At 41.7% G+C, this 22488-nt stretch overlaps 1 protein-coding gene across 2 annotated transcripts in view; it reads left to right on the forward strand.

Moving 5' to 3' along the window:
- The first annotated feature begins 17580 nt into the window (after nucleotides 1-17580).
- Nucleotides 17581-22488, forward strand: part of RANBP3L (RAN binding protein 3 like) — a 42973-nt gene continuing 38065 nt past the window's right edge. Inside the window, exon 1 of one of the 2 annotated variants that reach the window (XM_053657336.1) lies at nucleotides 17581-18128. In XM_053657336.1, the coding sequence (XP_053513311.1) occupies nucleotides 18038-18128 (91 nt within the window). In that variant the 5' untranslated portion in view covers nucleotides 17581-18037. The remainder of the gene's footprint in view (nucleotides 18129-22488) is intronic. The other variant, XM_053657337.1, reaches the window with a different exon arrangement.

Raw genomic sequence — 22488 nt, forward strand, 5'->3', positions numbered from 1 at the left:
GCCTGGACGACTGCAACAGCCGAAGCCAGGAGACCCACACTGCAGTTAGAAAACGGTTTGTTTTGCAGTTTGTTTTGGAGTTTGTTGTGCACATCTCACCATGAGGCCTGCCGTACTGATCTTAGTTTCCTAGGTACCTGTTCGACTCCAGGACTCCCTCTGCCACCGCCTCTTCATCTGTAAGGTCCTCAAAGAGGTTCCCCATCTGAGTACAGTGCCCGGCCGGCCCTTCGAGAGTCCTCCACAGGTGTTTACCGAGTCAATGCGCAGACGATTGCTCGGTGGAAATGAAATATCGTAGCCCAAGTTTACGTGGAGGTGTAAAGAAGAACTTGCATTCATTGTACAGACATGGAGAAGATGCATTATTAAAGTTCCAGTCCCATGAATGAGAAGTTTCACAATACTAACTTCCTGAGAGAGTAATTTGAGAAGGGGATTTCCATTTAATTTACTTCCTCTGCTCCCATTCACTCAGAGAAACGAAACAGCAATTTTTTTAAATGACATATATACAGGTTAATGTATTTGAACTGCATTTGGGAACTGCAAGGAGTATGTATCAGAAATGCATGAGGAGATTAGAATGCAGAGTCCCAGGACCCAACACTAGAGATTTTCGACAATGTGATGCGAAGCCCAGGAAACTAACTTTTAAAACAAACATGTCTTGTGATACTGAAATAGTTCATTTCTGAAGTAGATGTTCTTTGTCACAACAGCTCATCAACTAAGGCATGCCTTGGAGCTATTGGAAGGGTCTTCCAAAAGAAACGGCAGTGAAAATTCGTATTGGCAGACTGCAGCCCAGGGAGGTCCGTTCTCGGTCAGCAGTAAAACCCGGCTCTCGGGAGTGTGGCTGGGGTTCCGTGAACTCCATCCCCCTGTGGTCTGAATCAGTCACGTCCTGGACCGGGGTGGGAGTAACTCCATGCATGGGATGATGTGGCTCAGCTTTGGAAAAGGGGACCTACACAGAAGCAGAACAGATTAAAATACGACCTGAAAGCAGGTGGAGACTTCCTGAAGGAGCCTGTAAGGGCTGTGTAGAGCGGCTCCGTCACTGTTTATTAACCTTACTGCATTTTACTTCAAAACACAAGGTTTTTTAGATTTAATAAAATGTTCTAGGCACATGACCCTCGTGTTCAAAAGTCATCAAGATGTTCAATGAAACCACGTGAGGGGGAGTGAAGAATCAAAGACAGGAGGGAAGTTTTCCTCCAGTAAGTGGGCGAAGGCTGGCAGAAAGGAAGGAGAAGAAACACGATTAAAGGAAGCTCTGCCTGGGGTCCGTGGTGGGGTCCCTACTCCAGGAGGTGTGAAGGATGCTGTGGAAGGTGAGGCACCAGCCCAAGGCCAACTTTACCTGCCAGGCTCCTAAGAGGCCCGACCCTTCCTCTCTGCAAGGTTGCCCAGGACAGGAAGGGCGAGCACAAGGAAACCCACCGACCTGAGATTCGATGTTTACACTGTCTTCACACCCCTCACCCCGCAAAAGCTCTGAAGAGCAGGCGCTCTGTGCTCACTGCTGGCGCCTCAATAATCCTTTTAATTGCCCAAAGATGTCGTTCTTGATGTTTTCAGTGAAAGAATATGTAAACAAACACCAAATCCAGCATCTCAGGACCTTTTAGGCAGGAAGAAAAATGTTGTCCCAAGCAACGGGCAGCCGGTTCTCAGAGGGACAGCTGGAAAAACAGTAAAAAGATGGTCTCCTGATGAGTTTTATTTTTCTTATTTCTGGTACCAACACACTTAATTGGATAAAAACTGAATTCTGTTAACTATAGGTAAGTTATGTGGATTCATGTGCATGTTCAAAAAAGGAATGTATGCAGCAGCAAAGGAAAAGAGCAAACTGCTTTACTAGAATGTCTTCATGACCTTTGGATTTGGACAAACTGGACATCAAAATAATAATATTATCAGAAAAACGAACTTCATAAAACAAGTCAAAAAGTGATGGTCAATCCATGTACTCTGTCTTCTCACCAAAACAAAAGGTAAACATGTGAGCTGATGGACATGTTAATTAACTCAGTAGGAGAAATCCTTCCACAATATCCATGTATATCACATCCTATATTTTTTCTTATCCCTAGTGGTAATTGGCATGCATGGTCATTTCTTACTGGAAGCCAGTCCCTGTGAATTTTATATTGTTATGCGCTTTATATTTCTACTAATATTTTTGCACTTGAGTCTGGGACACAGTTATGGTGTATGAAGATAGTCTAATCCTTCCAGGTCTTGCTTTTATGGTTTACTAGGTAGAATCATAACAGGCCTGAATATAGGGCTAATGATTCCCACCACCAAGTTAACGCCCTACTGAGTACTCTACCCAGTGCCTCATGACCCAGGGGGCTCCCCAGGGTGATGATTTCTAGGTGCAAGGCTGTTCTGACTCCCTGCAGACGTCCCAGGTGATTCTGTCCCCAGCCCCAGGCAGCTGCCTCACATGCGTGCACCAGTCAGTACTCAGCTGAAAATTCTAGGGGTACTCTGCAAATCTTCAGGTTGCCTTTGAGTTGCCTTTCCCAGGGCTCTTTCCTATGAACTCTAACCCCTTTGTTTAAGTCAACTTTCAGCTGCATCTCAAATCCAGACTCCAACTGGACTCCTCCTTTCCTGGATTACAGACTGGAATCTCTCTAACGACAGCAGGGTGGGGTGATCATAGGGCCTTCCCTTTGTCTCCTTTCTTTCAGGAATCACTTCCTTCCTTGCAGGAGATCCAGGGTCTTGAAAAACCATTGTTTCACATATTTTCTTCACTTATTGATTGTTTAAAGTGGGAGGGTAAGTCTGGTTCTATTACCCCATCTTGGCCAGAAATGTAATTCATTTCCTAGAATATTTATTTGGAGAAGGATAATGGAAACTATTCATTGTCAGGAAAGGAAGAGAAGAAAAAGAGAGAAAGAAAAAACAAAAGAAAAGATTCGGTGTTAAACAAATCTTGTAGAAAGACATCATTAGGAGGCAGCAATATTTTTTCCTGAGGAAAAAAATAGTGTAAGAGTTTTTCATGAAGCTAAATTTATCTCATTTAAGTGGTATTTCTTATGCTGAAGTGATATATTTGTTCCTTTTGTGTGTTAAAAAGACTCACTTGATTTTTTTTTAACTTGCAAAATTAGGAACTGGTAACTTCTCCAACTTATAAAAAATAACTTGCCTGTCAAACTCCAAAGTCTGGAAAAGAATGGTACATTTTAGGGCTAAGAACAGGTGTTGGTGCTCAATATACATGCTTATTGAATGAACGATTTTGGTGCTGTAACCCAAGGACTGCTGGCCCGGCAGGCCCAGGAATTTTCCAGCCTTCTTAATTGATTGGCTTCATTAGAGTAGAAGCAGTGAGACTAATTGGCTTGGACACAGGCTAATTTCCCCGGGTTACTGGTGTGGCTCACATACCCATCAGTAAACAAGCTCTTGTGCAAGGCACCCAGAGGCAAAGGACCTAGTTGGTTAACAGGATTTGGACCAGGACAACCCAGATGGGGAGGGAAGGAAGAGGGCGGCACTGACTGATGAACTTGCCAGGCCCTGGGGACACAGGTGAGAGACTGGCAGCGAGTGGACCGGGCAGACGCCTGTCCCGTGGGTTACAGCCCTAGCTTGTGCTCTTGTGTCAGTAATGACTGAAAGAATTGAAAACTAAACAATGTAGTTATATTCAAAGTGTGTAAAATTTGGATCTATTTTTAAGAAAATTTAAATTAAGGTGAGTGCAAAATGATACAAATAATTTTTCTCTACATTTTTATATAAAAAAGATTTCTTCTAAAGTATTTAAAATTATTTATTGAAGTTAAAAGGCAAACTACAACTTATGATAATATCAATTTTCATCAAATTTTAAATCAAAATTATTTCATTAAAATTAAAATTTTAATTAATTTTGAGAAAGATGGCTGGGGAGAGTAGAAGAGGGTAAAGGGGGGATAAATAGTGATGGAAGGAGAATTGACTTGGGGTGGTGGACACACAATACAACCTATGGACCATGTGTTGTAGAATTGTACACCTGAAATTTATCTAATTGTGTTAACAAATCTTACCCCAATAAATTCAATGAAAAGTTAAAAAAACAAAAATTTAATTAATTTTTAATTGATCTTCATTAAAATGTTTATAAAAATAAAACTAGCTGTAATTCTAGAGTTTAATGTCCATGAAGTTGCCAGTGTAAAGGATAGGAATCATGCGTCATGCATGTTATAATTAGGCCGACATGTATTCACGTTTAAGGGCAACATGAGCAATACTGCAATCATGTCTCAAGCTGTCAGGTTACCAGTTGGAAGTAGGGGGGAAGCCTCGGAGCTCCCCTGGCAGTACAAACAACAAAGGGAAAGAAGATGAGAAAGAGTTGGCACTACGAGGGAACCGGTATTTCCTTATAAAAGAATCTCCTGCATTCACACCATCTGAAAGGAGGGATTTGCAGGGTGATTTCTTTGCCTCGTTTCTCCTGAAGTGCTTTCATCCACCACTGCTAAAACCCTCCTCACACTCCCAAGCCGCCCACGAACTGTCGAGGGGGGCTTTGGGCAGAGCGCCGGTTGTTTAGAGGGCATAGGGGAGCGGGGAAGCTTTCTGAGGCCTGTCAGTCGGAGAGCAAGTGTTGGGGGTTGTAGGTTGGCCTGTGCCAGCTCTGACCCCAGACCCCTCGCGGCAGCAGCACCATGCACTTCTTCGCAAATGCACTCACTGGCGATGTGCAGAGCCCACTAAAGCCCTGCTGCTTGTGGGTCCAGGGCACGGGATTCGCTGAGCGAGCAGACCTGTGTTTCCAGCCATCTCGTAGTAGGTCTGGGCCCACAGGAGCTTGGACTCTATGGTGACCCTCTTGGCTCCACGGGAAACTTGAAAATGATTTGTGACTTCTCCTGACTTGTTCTGCTCCCTTTCTGATGCCTTGGCCTGTGTCCAAAGCCCTGTGATGTCCTCTGCCCAGGAAGGTCTTTCCTAGTCCCTCCGTCCCTCTGGCCTATGGCTACTCTCTTCAGTTCGTCTGAATCAGAGTTGCCAGAGAGTTTGAAGGAAGCTTCCATGTCCGTGTTCATAGTTCATAAATGTTTAAGGTCATGATCTCTTTGGCAACTTTTAGTGCTGTCCGAAAGCAGTATAATGTGAACAACAATTGCAAACCAAATCTATAATTTTATGTTTTTAATAGCCATATTATAAAAGTAAAATGAAGCAGGTAAAATCCATTTTATAATTTATCTAATGTAATAACATAGCATTGTAATATAATATATTTAGTATAATATTTTACTTAACTCAAATATCCAAAATATTATCATTTTAACACTTAATCAATATTAACAAAATTAATGAGGATAAACTTTTCAAGAAAGATTAACAAGATAGCTAGTCTTCCTTTTTTCCTTACTTAAAAAAACATTTAAAGAACATGTTAGGGTCTTCTAAGGTGAAAATAACTTTGCCTTGATGAGACAGAGAAAAAGAGTGGGTAACAGGGGTCCTTCAATCTCCACTTTTTTTTGTTGTTCTTTTTTGGACACTTGGAAAATTTCTCACCTTGCATTTGCTAAATCTCAGGCAGAAATGCCTCTGTAAATAAAGCTAACCTTCCAGAAACTGTGCTCAACTACCTGTGATTCATTTGGCTCCATAAATCCTTCAGGAATTTCCCCCCCAAAAGATGTTTAATGTGGTGATCTTTCAGTGTAGGAAAGCATATAATTTCATTTCTAAGAAACTTAAGAGTCAATATCCTAGGCGCACAGCCACCCCAGGGGTAAGACCTGGACATACATTTCGTGTGGCCCTTACCCACTTAAATAATTTGAGTCCCTCACAATTGGCATGTCAGCACAATGCTGGCTGCCCAGTCTCACAAATTCGTTCTCACGTGAGAAATACATGTGGGACAGTGTAAGCAGTCCACTTTTCTGCCACCTTTCTGGAGCCAGAGTCCCAGGGGCCAGAGTCTAGAAGCTCCTGGAGGCATCCGGTTGAGCCCACGTGCAAGGCGGAGAGCACAGAAACACAGGTTCTGCTCCGGCTGCAGGGTGCCATGCCCAGAGGACCTTGCATCCCAAGAGACTTGGAATATTTGGAGGGAGGCACTCCAAAGTGAGGGCCCCACTTGACCAGGTCTATGGAAGGTTCTATGCTCCCTGCCAGGGTCCTAGTTAAACAGATGGACAGATAAACATAGAGGACTGGCAGAAACATTGATGACCTCGACTTAGAAGAGGTTTCTTCGTTGTTGTTATACCTCATTCCCCCCAACAATTACAGTCGATGTGAGGTGAGCAGTGATGAGGGATCCTGCTCTCAAGGAGTTTGCAGAGTGTTTCTCAGTCCTAGCTATTAATTAGGATCATATTGGGGAGCTTTCCAAAGATACTTGTCCACAAGACCCATTCTGAGTCAATGTATTCAAATATCCTGGAGGTAGGGCCCAAGCAGCCGCATGATTCTGATGTGCAGCCAGGGTTGAGAACTACTGACGTGGGCAATGAGTGACACATGGAGTGAATGAACGTGTCCGGCTTCTATCGTGCACGGCCTCTGATCCACCCTGCCAGACCGTGAACCCCTCGGCAGGCTCCAGCACAAGGATGTTGGCTGCTGAGTTCCTCCTGCCCCTGGACATGTACCGGGACTCTCTTGTGCCATTAGGAAACCATCCAAGGACTGTTCACCAGCTGGCTGTGGTGGACCAGGCTTAAAATCACGTGCAGGCTGTGGGGAGGGGTTGGACTGTCAGGACTTGTTTTGGCCTAAAGTATAATACCAGGTTAGCTCCAGAGCCAGTGAGGCAGCTTCCCAAACCACAAAGAGTTTTTCAGAACATAATACCTCACCTAAAATGATTATAAAACCAAATCTCTGGCATGTTCTGCTAGACAATTCAGGTATCTTAATTTCCTGTCAGACTTTGGGAATTTAAGTAAATAAGTATCTTTAAAGCACAAAATGCTTGCCTACTCCTAAACTCAAAATGAAGCTTATAAAATTTGTTTCAGATGAGCTTCAAAAGGGAAAAACCATATATTTTTACTTAATAGTTTTTAGGCAGTTTCATACTTGCATACTTAACACTAGTTCATAGTTCTAATTTCCTTAAATAAAATAGTTATTTCTTATCCCAAGTATGGCTGGTTCTCTGACATATACTGCAGATAATTCCACTTGGTGCCAGCTATGTTTGTAATTTATCGGAGCTGCCAAATGCTGATTGAACAAGTTCCTCTAGCTGGCTCTGCAGGGGGTTCTCCTCCTGAGTTCACACGGGGCAGCTCTCTCCATCTTTCCATCATATTTAGTTAGTGTGTTTTCTGCTTTGCCCATGCAATTGTAAACAGTATTTGATTTAGAACTTTATAAGTTATACAAGTCACATAATTTTAAACACACTGTTAATAACCCATAAAAATAAAATCAGGAAAAGAGAAAGCAAATATCTGTTTCAGGGAGTCACTATCATTTCTAATCTTCTTCTTCTTTTTGGGGGGAGGGCGAGAGTGGAGATGGATTCTAACAAAACTCTCTCATGCAACTGGAAAATCCTCACAGCTCAGAGGGTAGCCGTCTCTCAGCCAAGATCTGTCAAAGGTTTCTTTGCACACAGAGAACATGGGACTGTGAGGAAAGTTGAGGAAGATATTATGTGGATTTTTAAAAGACATCATCAAAGAAAACTTCTGCTAGGAGTCCGGGCTCTAACTGTTGATGTCCATGTCAGCAGTCTGGCTCTCAGCTAGGATGCCGGTGTGATTTCATGGACTCGTGCATCCAGGGAACCCCATTGCTGCCTGTGGGGTGCCCGCCTCTGTGCTCCACACTGCAGACCCAGAGTTGAATTAGACATGGTCCCTGTCTTCAGAGAATCCTCTTGTCCTCTTGTTGAGAAGGCCCTGCGACGCACAGGCCTCAAGTTAGGTGCATCAGAAACTCTCTCTCACCAGTTTGCCCAGGGATGTTCCCTCTGGGTAGAGTTGACACATCCTAAACAATCACAACATGGTATAAATCAGAATATGCTTGACCTAACTCAACTTTTAACAACGCCTTTCTCACTTGCCACCCAGTGTCCCCACTTCCGGCTCACTGTATGTGTGCTTAGATATGTATGTGTAAATATAAGATACATTTGTCTTAAGTATAAGTATACTTACATACAGGGTCCAGCAGAAGTAAAGCCTACTTGAGTGTAATAATTTATAGTATTAATTTGAACATTTCACCTAAAATGTCATATGATGTGCTTGAGTGTGATATTGTTATGTTATGGAATTACATGCTTATGATTTTATTATAAAAAGGAGGTGTTATTTGTGCCAGACCCTATATCTAAGTATATATGTGTGTGTATATATGATATATAATACAAACTAGCATATACCTATACACTAAATATAAGTACACAGATATTAGTGGGAAAAAATATTTATGTTCTGTTAGCATTTGCTGTACATGGAAAGATACTAACTTTTACACAGCTGAATGGCTTGAGCTAGATGCAGTTACCTTGTCCGATGTAGACTACGTGTTAATAAGGGGGCATTACTGTACTCGTTTAGGGTGACACAGAAACAGAAGCTGGAGGATGGTAAGTGGCTCAAGGTTGCACAGCCAGCAAGGGGCGGAGCTCAGGTTCCGGAGGCGGGGCCTGCCCGCCTGCGGAGCCCTCCCGCTCAGCGACCTTGCTCTCGCCGGAATGATGTGTAAGTCTGCTATCTTTGCCTCCTAGGTCAGTGGCATTTTTTTTCTTTCTGTTTATTCCAGATGTCAATCACTTGTTTCAGGTCGTCTAATATACCTTTTCCAATCAATTTTTCAAAAATATTGAATGCGATATTTTCCATTTGGAGCAGAAATTTTCCTAATTCAGGGAACAATCTGCTAGGATCTAAGCATGCCACAAATCGGTTATTTTGTCAGGGTCCCGTTAAGGAAAAAAATAACATTCTTTTTTTCACCTTCTTTCCTTCCCTCCCTTCTTCTTTTTTTATTATCTCCTTTCTTTATTCCTAATTTGAAAGCTGTATTAGGCCAAGTGTACCCATATCTTAGTGAGGAGAAAGATGTGTATAAATAATCATCAAGAAATATAATATATACAATAATAGAAATATATTCAAAATACAGTTCCAGCCCAGAAGAGACTGTGGTTAACTTTAGGGTGGAGCCAGAGAGTGTTTCACATAAAAGACACTTCACCTGGTTGTTGAAGAATGAATAGACAGGAGAAAGGGCAATTTGGGAATAGAGCACAGAATTTGAAAAGCCCAGTGGTCAGTGACCACTATATGCAATATTAGGAAGAGGAACAGAGATGTAGAAAGTCGGAGCTGAACAAGAATTGTATTGATATTGGCCAAATGGGTTCTGTTTCCAAAGACACATCCAGCTGCTCTCAGCATTGCTGTGGGGGCAGCTGAGGCAGCTGCAGGAATGGCGCCTGGCCAATCCATGCTGATGGAGTGACTCCTCTCTCCTGGAAACTGTGACACTAAATGCTTGCTTTTTTTTATCAGGACCATTTTCTTTGTTATAAAAACCATTTGACATGGTCCAAATTAGAACAAGGCTGTGTTGCAGAGTATTGATTTTCTCACAAATATTTCGTGCAAGGAGAATGGGGCCTTCCCGATGACTCAGACCAATCCCAGATGATGGGGAGGAAACCCATCTCCCCCACAGCACATGGCTGCCCAAGGTCAGAGTTCTGTCAACAAAGAAGAAGGAGGGAGAAGTGATTGTTGGGAAGCACTCAACAACGTCTGCTGCAAAGTGAATGAGTATGGAGAGGGAGTATCTGATCGACATTTGCAGTTAGTACGAATGAGACATCTGTGCATCGATGAAAGAGCATTGCATATGTTCTCTCTTCTTTAGCAATATACACATTGTTATAGGTCACATATGTTTTCCAGTGGACTTCTTGTTATTTCTTGTTTTGTTTTACCATATCTTTATCACCTTCAAAACAGGGCTTCATAAATATCAGTGCTATTAAATTTCTATTTGTCATCTGCAAGATTTAAATTTGCCTTAATTCATTCAATATCTGAATACCTGCAGAAGGCAAAAAATCTGTGTTTTGTGGAGGCAGTCTTTTAAAAAAGTTAAAAATGGTAAATAAAAATGTTTCCTTTGGAACAACAAAATGGAAGCCACCAGGGTTCCCAGATGACTTCAGATAGAGCCACCTGTCCAATCTGGACCATTTGCTCATCTCTGAACTATTATGCAAGAAAGAAATGAATTTCTGTCTCCACTGAGGCACTATAGTTTAGACTCTATTGGTTACAGTTGATACGGGACTTAAGAGTTGAAAAATTCTAGTTTAAGTAATAGCTAATAAGCTTAGTAATCAATGCCTGTAAAAGCTTTTGTTCCAGGAACTGAAGGTATGACCCGCCTTGACTCCAGGAGACCATAAGCAGTTCCACCTTTGTTCCTCAGGAGGATTGCAAGCAATTAAAAATGATATCTGAGCCATTTTACTCAAGGGTGAGATGACCACCACCCAGGACACAGCTAAAGACCACCACGTGGGGCACAGCTTAAGACCATCACCCAGAGTGAGAATGCTAAAGTTGTTTTTTTAAATCCAATTAACTTTTCTCTGAATTTTAAACCCCTTACCTACACTTTGTTTTCCTTGTAAAAAGGGCCATTAAAAAATGGGATTTAAGATGGTCTGTTAGGGTAAGAACCTGCCATCTTCCCAGATGGCTAGCCATCTGAATGAAGTGCCCATAAAGATTCCATCACTGTCATTGCTTATCGGGGTTTGGTAGTGACAGGCAGCCCCAACTCTGGTGTCTTTTCTGGTTTCACAATGGTCTATCTTAACTAGTAGACTTGTTGACTTTTTTGCAGGGGAGTGAGACAAATCTTCCACTTCTGTCAGAAGAATTTGAAATTTAGAATTTTATATAAAATCTACAGGTTTTTTTTTTTAAGGTTGACTATTAATTCAGTATTATTTGAGGCTCTGTTTAGGTCAAAATCACATGTTGGTGCCCTACTATGGCCCCTTTGGCATTGCTTCTCTTCTCCAACATTGCTTGACTGGATCACCAGATGCCTCTGTCTCTGCCTCATGTTTTCCCTCCAGCACAGACACAGCCATATTAGCAGAGAGGCATAAAGAGGATCCCTGGCCAACACTGGAAAACAAGAATGAAAGGGAGGTTGTGGACGCTGTGTCACTTATTTGGTATTTTATAAAAAAACTAATTTATCAGGAAAAAGTACTGCAGAGCACCCAGCTTCTCAAATTAAGGAAATAATACACCATGGCAGATGGAAAGCTATACTACAGATAGAGGACTGTTGAGTGGATTAGATGAATTAGCATGTGTAATTCATCATTACTTAGAATAGTAATGGCAAAGGGTAAACACAATTGAAGGTTGATATTAATGATACAAGTTGCCCAAGGTCACGGCTAGTATGTGGAGTGTTGGGAACCACCCTGCCTTGTTTCAGAAGCTGTAACCCCCCAAAGCTAAAGCTGAATAAAGGACCTTGGGACCATAAGCCACTTAGGAGACAAAGCTTATCTTCTTTGTAGGGGCACTGCCTCTGCCCTTTCACTTCACCTTGCTTGACCCCAGGTAGATGACTGGTTAGCCAATGATGGGTAAGAGTCCTCAAAAGGAGGGATGACCTAAGATAGGCATGGTCACAAGGGGGCCCTCAGGGAAGAACTTGGGGGCTATAGAAAAAGGGGCTGATGGACTCTTGCCTCTCAGCTTTGACATGGCCTGAGTCCTCATTCTGTCTACAAAAAGTCTCATAATCTCTTGGCTGCCTTACTTCCCCTGCCCAACTTAAACCCGAAACAATGCTAGAGGTAGGTGTGTCCGTGTTGGAAAAGGCAGATTCCCCAGGGTGATCAGGTTTAAGAAGGCATGCATAATATCCTGTAAAACCTGCTTTGCTAATACCTTCAACTAAATTATTACTATTATCATTAAAATTGAATCATTATTATTACCATTAAATGATAAGGGTCCAAACATAGAATGAGTTTGTTTCCTCAAAGCTTTATGGTCCTTTTGCTATCTGACCTTGACTCAGAATAAGCCCTCATAGTTCTTTGTATGTTATCTATTGTTTGATCCTTACGGCCTGATATTGATCAATGAGCTTTACCTGTATTCCTGTGCAAATTAAACCCAATAAAAGTCCATTGACAAACAGGCCCTTGGCCCTTCTCCTTTAAGAGACTGCCCACCTTTCCTTTTCAAGCAGATCATGTCTTGCAGACTTATTCTCATCCATGGCAGCCAGGGGGGTTCTTACAGGCAGAACCCCCACATAGTGGAGGAGTAGACGGACCTCCTAAACTGACCTTCCATGTTTCAACTTGTTCATGCACTTTTGTCTGCCTTCCTGCTCTATATTCTTGAGATTTCTTTGGTTTTACCTTTCAGATGACTAATTCTATCTTTAATCATGTCCACTATTCGGTTCAATTTTCAGTGAATTTTTTTATTTGGTAATTGTATTTTTAATTTCCAAGAATTTTTCTAGTATCCTGGTAGCTCATTGTTTTCATGGCAATCTATTCTTATATTATGGATGTAACAGTCTTTCTATCTCTGAGGACACTAGTTAAAACTTATTTTTTTATAGTTCTTTTTTTGTTTTCCTTATTCTATTTTCTCTGGCATCACCATGGTTGCATATCCTGGTCATTTTCCTTCTTCTACTGGTCTTCCTCAAACATCTGATGATCTTGCCTTTCCCATTTACATTTATGAGTAAAAACTGAGGCTGATTTGTATGAGGAGTTAGCATGATTTTCCTCGGCAGCTGTGTAGGTCTTTTCCCCAATCAGGCTTTTCCCGAGGGTTGACTGTGTGCTTTGTGTAAGTGCAATGGTTGGGTTGACAGACTTCACTTTTGGGTTCATGGATAAAGACCAGACAGGCAGCCTGAAGACCTCCTCTGGTTACCACAGAGGAGGACTTGACTTTGGCCATGGAAGGCTGTGTATTTCTTTCCCGAATGGATCAAGTTTCCTCTCCAGTCTCCCTCCCTGTGAATTCCCATTTGGAGGTAGAAAGAAAGCAGTCCTAGGGCATTTCCAGCTCTGTTTTTCTTTCTACTTTCAGTATAAAAGCCTTTTCCAGGCAGATTAACTCACAATCTTAAAGGATGCTTTTGTTAGGATTGTGTTTTTTAAAAGATTTTATTAACATGTGATGATTGCCATGCTACCTGTATTTATTAACTCCATGCTTCTTCTGTCACTGTGGTTTATTCCACTCTTATTGTTCAAATTCCATTTCTTTTTATCTTTTTGTAATTCTTCATAATTGTTCAATCAATGATCACAAATACATAAAGATAACTTTCTGAAATATATTGTCCATACTTTTATTTATATCTGTATAATCTTTCATACCACTTGAATGGATTTGGAAGCATGTGCTCAGCCTATTATTTTGATTAGTCCTTCCTGCAGGTGATTTATAAACATCTTTTCTCTGTTGTCTTCTTCAAATTTCTACTTAGGATTAACTATTTACATACTTTCACTTTGCAAAGCTGACAATGAACAAGTATATGTTTGCTCATGTAGCTAATATATGTAATATACAGAAAGAGAGAGGAGAAAAACATACAAGTAGTTTTATGTAATTATGCCAATAATATCTAAATCTAGATCTCAGAGTTCCTGGGAGAACTTCAGACTCCCAATAAGTGATAAATAATTGAAATAATCAGAGGTGGAAGTTTGATTTTTTTTCTTGATTTCCCCTGTACCACTCACTGCTGTATGTGACCTGCCTAGTCTACAGCCCAGAATAAGGTACAACCCAACTGTATTTTTAGAAATAGAAATAATAGAATACTAATGAAAGTATGGAAATACAGTAGAGAAGGGAACACGTGTGCAGTTCAGAAGTAGTAAGTAAAATGACTGGTTATTTTTAAAAATGCGCATGTCCTTTTCACGCCAGGCCCATTCCTCTGCCACAGTGGTCACTGAATAACCAGCGATTGCAGCCCTGCCCCTGGTGATGTTTGAGGATGTCCCTCAGTGCAATTGCTTTCTTTGTCTATAAATCGTATTCAGGTTCTGCCCCACGAATACAGTGTGAATGTTAACATTCTCTACCTTTCTATATGTTCTACAATATATGAAGTAAAAAAATTAAATAGGAAAGTACATTTGAAGAGTTTCTCCACATCCTAATAAATCTAGCACTTTGCCTATTGTACCTTTTCAATTAGATACATTACAAGTTATTATATTTTAAAACATTTTAGTGTGGAAATTTTAGTATATATATGTAAAAGTAGACATGAACATATAATAAATGCCATGGACTCATCACTCAAGTTTAATGATTATCTATGTATGGCAAATCTTATTTCCTCTATACCCCCCGATATCTTCCTTACTCAAAATGTTTTTAAGTCAGTTATATAGAATAATTTCATTTTTAATAGATCAAAATTACATTATACTCTACCTAATTAACATAAAAAATATGAATGAAAGGAGAGAGAAAGAGAAGGGAAAGAGGAAGGGAGGGAGGGAGGAAGGAAGGTAAGAACTACTGAACGACAAAAATATGAGGGAGGTAGAGAAGGAGGAAAATAGTTTGGTTGCTATTTTATTCCTGTAAGTGCATATTCAACTCAAGTAACAAAAGTTTGATCAGGTGCAAGTTACTTTGCTTTATTTTGGAAATGATCCCAGTGAATAAGTATTTACCTTCAGAGTTCTGTCCTGCTGCAGACCCATTGACCCCAATTCCTGGGTACTTCAAACACTTTTAGATGGAATTCAGGCTGGTTGGGATCATTTGATCCCACCTGGATGGGGGATATTATGGAGCCAGAACCACTGTACTCCGGTTCCCTTGCCACTTAAAACAAACAAAATAAAATTCCACATTTTTCTCACATTTGGTTTTATTTTGTCTTGTTTTCACTTTGGCCAAAAGACTTCAGTAAAGATAGAAAAATGTAAAGCTGCAGAGGTTAAACACCTGCACACAGCAATGATCAAATTTTACCCACAGGAGAATTATCAGGAAACTTTCCTGCAATCTTAGACCCAGATGATCAGTTTCTGATATCACACGTGCAAGACGCCATTCTTGTGGGCACCGGGAGAGAAGACCTGGGTTTATCTTGCAGAGGCCAAGGCTACTCTGCTAACTGGACTCTGCTGACCTCCAGAGGGAGCCCTGGGGCAGCCAAATCTGAGGCTCATCTGTAAGAGGGGGCCCAAATTAGTTTGCACTGCCAAGGCAATGTTTATGAGCGAAGCAATATTTCTGATAACCAAGACCAAGTTTGGTCTTCAGTGAATTTAAGATCAATGGTAGCAACTGAGATAGTGAGCCCCTCTGATTAAGTAAGCACATAATGCCATGCCAGAGTAGCCTCCTGAGTCCACAGAGCAAGTGTTCAAGCGAAAGAGTCTCTAATATAACCTTTGCATTTCCTATGTTTTACAAAGTGCAATTATGGAAATCCAGCCAACTGGGCTACTTGGGAAACTTTGAGCTAACACATACCACAACTCAGGGTAACACAACTATGCCCAGCCACGAAGCCCACCTTGATGGAGCTTGTTCATGTACACGTTGCATAAGCCACAGTGAGATCCTCAAACTCAGCTTCCTCATCCACTGTATCTTTGGTGCAAGGAAGAGTGACTTAGGAACAAAGTGTAGCACTGGATAATATGAAGGAATGGGAATCGACACTAAAAGCAACAGGAAATCAACACTAAAGCCTCAACCCCAGTTCCTCAGCCTTGAGTTAGTAAGTGCTGTGGGGCCATCACGAGGCTGAGGCCAGGGCCCTGGAGTGCTCGCTTGCATCTTGTGGAGGTTCTTTCATCTTGTTCCTTGAGTACAAAAGTGATAAATGCAATACTACTGCTTTTTTTTTCTTTCTGTATAATCCTGGTCATTCAAAGCAGTCCGAAGACCTTCAAAAAGTATATACTTTGTAGATGAGATATCATCAATACTTTTGAGATAAGGCAGATTTACTCTTTAAGCTTGTATCCTAATGTAAAATGCATGTGTTTCAGCTTTTTAAACATGGCTCCACTGAAAAAAGAAAGCCCTCCAATACACATAGTACCACTTACATTATTCAACCAAGCACTATGCTTTCGGAGCAATAAAGTCTAATAATAAGATATCCATTTGTCCAGCGTCCACCCCAAAAGCATCAGCTTATAAGATCGATTGTCTTCACCACCTCATTCCACTCCACCCTTGGCGTACAGGGACCCAGGTCGGGCAGAGAGAACATGGAGCAGAAGGAAGAACCTAGACCAGGGACACCACTGGCCTCTTTTTGGCATCACAGAGAATTGATAAGGGAAGAAATTTGACTTTAATCGGATTCTAGTAAAAGAATTTTACTAGGATTTTAATCGCAAGTAAAATGCCAAATCTTATTCCCTTTTTTCTTGACACAACCAGACTTGACCTTCTGCGTTCTGACTTCTTGCTTTTATTTACAAGCAAAAAGCCATGTACAATGTGCATGTTGTGAACGACTAACCCAGGGGTGTTTCTGCAAAGTAAGGGCCATGGCTGAGGATAGCTGATACTTACTGTGGCTGACAGCTCTAATGTTATTTTATATGTTTCTGTAGCATAAAAATTATAAAAGAGCAATCACGATTTTATGAGTTCTCACAGCTCAGAGTACACTTGGGAAATGGTTAATGCCTCAAAGTAAAGTGAGGATGTCCACCCAGATCTGGCCAGGGGGTCAATTTTTACTTTTGCACCAATTTCCAAATATGCGCAGGAAGTTGCGGGATCCAGATATTCAGGCTAATGAGCTCTGCCTTCTTCCTTTACTCCCACAACTCCTTTCTGAATCTCCAAAGAGCTGTGAGTCTTGAAGGGAAAGATCTGCCACATTCATTATGACCTCAGAGGTAACAGGCTCCTAAGTTAAATGAAAGCTGTTTGGGAACTATTTTAAAGCATTAACAAATATGCTATTATTCCAATGAAATATGCTTTTTCTGCCCCCCCCCCAAAAAAAACTCACTGGAAATAACTTGGTCTTATGACCTAGAAGCTGCAATAAAAAATCTAAGGGGAAACGGAGCTAGATCTCTGGAAAGATAATGTTTTGTGTGTTTATTTTTCTTCCAGAACTCCAAATAGTTACCTTGGCAGGCGGGCCACTCTCTAACTGCCCATCTCTGAAGACTCTAAGGTGTTTACAGAAATTGAAAGTCCCAGCAGTACATTTCCATGAGCTCATTTTTACTACCATTTACACCCTTCCGATTTCCTATCTACAGATGAATATCCATGCAGCATAAACCCCTGCTTTGAGCTTTCGTTTTAATTATCAACAAAGCAGCAGAAATCATATGTGCGATTACAGTAACATCAGGACATCTTTTTAGAATCCCTGCTGTGGTTACTATTATTCAAAGCAAATCCAGTGCTATTTCTCGCCTGCCTCTTTATGCTAATCAGCTCAGCCCACTGGGCTCCTCCTCCTTCCAGCCTCCCTTAAGAACTGTTCACTTTCAGCTGTCTGGGAGGGTAACACAGACCAGGCTTAGAAATCACTCAGCAGAACTTTTCCCCCCTTGACTATACATTACTCTAGCACTCCTCTCTAAATATATGGGGCATCAGATTTCATATCAGCAGAAGGAATGAAAAAGTGCCCAAACTGTAATCTGTTAGAAATAGTTACTGTGTAGGATTTTATACTATAAGGGGGGAAATTTCAGTATGCTTTGAAATGAAACAAGAATTTCGTGTTTTTACTCAAATGCATTGGCGTCTTAATAAGTAGGGTTAGTTATATTGGTGAATATTTATTTTAAGAATCATGACTGAGAAACACATAGAAATTTATTAGAGCAGTAAATGTTTTACCCACAGGGACAGGACCTGCGTGTGCCCCTGGGGCTCTGGGGGTCTTGTGAAGACCATTTGTGGTGAGTGGCCAGGGGAAGGGAATGCCCTAGTGATACTGCAGCCGTAGTGACACTGCCAGTACCATGTCTGCTATACTCGGGGAAGGCAGCAGCCACCTGCGCCGTGGTTTGCACACCTGCAGACTGAAGCTTCCGGGGGCCCGGCGGCAGCAAGGTGAGTCAGCCAGGCTAATGAGCTGTGTGTTGTCCTGTAACCACCTGTGTATTCCGGGAAGAATGGTGGGCTGGGGAGTACCTGGAGACTCTCTGGTTGTAAAATGCTTGACAATCTTCCACTTTTAACCTCTGAGAACAGTCATAATGGTGATACATGAGGGTGGGTTAACTTGGATTCACTGTTGGTTTGTAAGGGACTATGGAGTACTGTCAAGAATGCATATTCCTTGGAGTCGTCATTCTGAAGCTTATGTACTTAAAATGGCTAGTCTCTGACATTTTTCTAAAGTATGCTAGACTTTGTATAGTTCAAAACTTCCTTCAGGCATGACCGAATCGGCTGCAAGGGGACTTTGCTGAGGGCAGCTTTACTAATGTAGCCTGGAACTCTCTCCCCCGTCCTCCCTCTAACCGTGCACTTTTTAGACTTAGAGTTTAAATTTAATTTCATCTGGGTCTCTGCCTTACTCACTTGCGGACCAAATACACATATTCTTGGCTCTTTCCCTCTTGTGGTCCAGGAACAGCTGGAGTGGGACTGAAAAAAGCATCACGTTTCACATGGGGGCACTCATTCAGACTAAACCTTCTACCTGCAGTCCTTTTCACCCTCAGTCTTTTTAAGTCTTCAAGTCCACTGTCAGCCAGCTGCCTCAGTGAGTGGCAGATGGTTGACATGAACAGACAAGATGATGCTGCCAATCCATTCTGTCAGGGACAGCAAAGGACACTACAAAAGGCTGGGTGCCATCACCAATGGCCCATCGGCCCTCAGAGAGGGAGGATTTGCCCCAGATGTGGATAACTTCTCAACGAGCTGTGGTGCATCTGTGCATGTAGGCATCTGGACCACAAGGTCTTTATTCATTTTGCCACAGACACAGTTGGGATTTCAGGGGCGTGGAGAGTGTTGGCTCAAGGACCGAACCTCCTGTTTCCAAGGTGGCATCTATGTGCCATCATTTGTGTGAACGTGTCAGGCCACCTCCCTGTATGTGGACCGCATGCTGTAAAAGGCTTGGCATAGTATGGGCAGAAAATGCCTCATATTTAGTAAAAAAAAAGAGAAAATCTTTAAGCCCACGCTGTGCCATCAGGGCTCATGTAAATCAGTTTGAACTGCTTTAGAATTAAAGTCCTGACATGAACCAGGGCTGCGGGGCATTCTTTCTTCTCTGTGATGAACTCCAATTCATCGCAGGTGTTTTGTTTGCTGCTCCTTTTGTCTGAAATGTTTATAAATGATGTAATACTTGTATATAAGATTTTGGGAGGGTAGCATCAGGGAGATGATAAAAATTTCCCCCTAAGATAGTTGCTATTAACATTCGAATGGATAGTCTTCTAGTCTTTTCTTCTCTGCATGTGTACAGATTATTCTCTTGCATGATTTTAAAATATAAATAGATTTTTGTATAAGTTTTGTAAACTGCTTTTTGATGTGAAAATGGACGGTGAACACATTTCTATGTCATTCTGTATTTATGTATTCTTCTGTAACATTATTTTTAACAGTTGTGTGCTATTCTTTCATATGGAGACAGCAAGATTCCTTAGGGAATTTTCTGCTGTTAGACATTTTTTCGATTTCCAATGTTTTACTATTGCAAACAACACTGTGTTGAACAGAAATTAATGAATAAATCATTCCAGAGATAAAATTATTTTATCACAGTCTATTCTTCAAGGTGACATTGTGGAGTGAAAGAATACACATAGTTTTCAAGTTTGGGGGATTTTTTTTTTTTTTTGGTTATTTTGTTTGGCCAAGTGGCCCTCCAATCAGCTGTATAGGAATATACTCTCAGTAAACTGGGTGTTATTTTTAAAGTTCTTCCCCAATTTTCTGAGCAGAGAAGAGCGTCCCGCTGCTGTTTCCCTTTCAGGCAGGCTGTCCCGGTGGTCTCTCCCTGACCGGCCATATCCAGAGCAGCTTGGAAAGGTCGCTATGATGACATACTTCCCAAAATACCAACAAGACTGGAAGGCTGATCTCCTTTCTCAGACTGAAGCTTTGCCCAGAAAGTTTTAAAAGCAGCCATAGTATTCCGCAGCCGAGTCTCAAAATATCTGCCCACACAAACCACAATACATAAAGTTTTGAAGCATACTAATGCAATCCAGACTGACAGCTGACTGCTACGAGAAGTGTCACCTAGAAATCTGAGTTGACAAGTGACTGTGGGCAGTGTTTGCTGAGTTGTTAAATAGCAGTCCAGTGACTGTCCTCTTTAAAAATATTCTTCCAGGGCAGTGGCCTTGATTTTTCCTCAAGTAAAGTTCAGAAAAGTTCAAGGAAGCAAAGCTGTTTGTTTCAGAGTGAGTTCTGGCTGCCGGTTTATTCACGGAGACATTGGCGTTCATGGCGTTGCTCCCCTGAGTCAGCCTGAGGTTCCAGCTCTTTTGTTCTTCACACAGACCAAGAATGATTGACATCCAGCTCTTCAAAGGGCATTACCAGACCTCCTTTCCAATGTTAGCTCAGAGGCATTGAACTCTGGCTACCTAGTCACTCACAAAAATGAACTTTTGGGCAATCATATAGATAAAAGTCACTTATTCTTCAGCAATGTTCAGGGCGATGACTGTGCAAAGCACTGTGTCAGATGCCAAGTGTGTTAGTAGAACTAAGCCAGCTAAGCTGTGGTTTCTACTCCACATGGAGTTACAGGCTAGGGCAACAGACACTGACTGCATCAGAAGCCCAGCAGGCTCCACTCCCTATTGGTTGCTGTCTTTTAGTGTCTCCTTTAATAGTTTAAATCCATTTACCTGTATCATTGATCTAAGACCACATCTATAAACATTAATTTATATATCTATAAAGCCTCAACAAAGTCTGGTACATCTATCATGTGCTAGGCAGACATAACCATTCTTATGTTTTATAAAGCTTAAAATTTACAAAGTGGTTTCAAATACATTGTCTCATTTAATTCCCAAACAACCACATAAAGTAGTGTACTAGTAATCATTCTCCAGAGAAACACAATTACTAAGATGTGTGTATAGATAGATAGATAGATAGATAGATAGATAGATAGATAGATAAAGGTATATATCAGAGAGGGAGAGATTTGTTTTAACAGAATGACTCATACGGTCATGGAGGCTGGCAAATCCAGTCTGTACACTCGTGCAAAGATCCAACCAAGGGTGTGGCTAAAGTCTGCTGGCAGGACTGCCTCTTGCTCAGGGCAGCTCAGTCTTCTGCTCCAGCCAGACAATCAGCCCTTCAGTGGGTTGGCTGAGGCTTGCCAACATTATGGAGGACAGTCTGCTGTACTCAAAGTCCACTGCTTTGAAGGTAAATCTCATTCAAAACTACCATCACAGAGACATCCAGGATAATATCTGACCAAATATCTGGCACTGTGGTACAGCCAAGTTAGTACAAAATGGACTATTATAAGTAGGCATCATTGTCCTCATTTTTAAAGATGTGGAAACTGGGAATTCTCAAGGTCAAGTAATTTTCCCAAGGTTATATAGTTATTAAGGCTTAATTTTTATGCACTGTCTGCTGTACACAGCTGTCTCATAAATCCATGATTTTTAGGGTTACAATGTTTACTTTTTTCCATTGATCTGTATCAGAGCAACTCTTCTACAGACACTCAAGATGTGTTGGCTTTCCTCGCGGTCTTTTTTGTGCGCTCTGGCACCAATGCTCCAACCCTGGCTGGGGTCCCCTCAGCTCAGTTTCGTTCTGACATTACCTAGAGTTAGTGAAGACTCCAGAAGTTAAGGACTCAGTCTCAGAAGACTGTCCCATTTCAAATGCCAGCCACAAATTCCTGATGTCTTCAAGGCCTCCTGAACTTTTGTCTGGACATCTCCAAATTCAAGGCTTCCCATGACTCTCAGGTTTGATCATTTGCTGGGACATCTCACAGAGGGCTCACAAGCATTGTTTTATCACAAAGTATGCAAGTGAACAGCTGGATGCAGAAGTTCGGAGGGAAAGGTCTAAGTGGGCCACAGGCGCCTCTGTCTCCATAAAGGCAGAGCCCACCACTCTTCCAGTGGCTCAGTAAGTTCACCAACCAGGAAGCTCCACTAAGCTCAGTGTTTGGAGTTTTTCTATGGGATTTCATTGTTTAGGCATGTTTGATTCAATCACTGGCCATGAGTGAGTCAATCCCCAGTTTCCTCTCCCCTGCCTGGAGAATGGGGGTAGGACTGGAAGTTCCTACCCGCTAAATACTTACTGGGTCTTCCTGATGGGTCCACCTCCTCCCTTGAAACTGTCCGAGGGCCTACTATGAGTCACCTCAGCAGCATCACAAAGACACATGGCTGTCAGTCCGAAAACTCAAAAGATCTTTGAAGTTCTGTGCAAGAAATGGGGGGCAAAG

This window comes from Artibeus jamaicensis, unplaced genomic scaffold (genome assembly GCF_021234435.1).
Source record: "Artibeus jamaicensis isolate MK-2021 breed Jamaican fruit bat unplaced genomic scaffold, CSHL_Jam_final scaffold_369, whole genome shotgun sequence".
Classification (NCBI taxonomy): domain Eukaryota; kingdom Metazoa; phylum Chordata; class Mammalia; order Chiroptera; family Phyllostomidae; genus Artibeus; species Artibeus jamaicensis.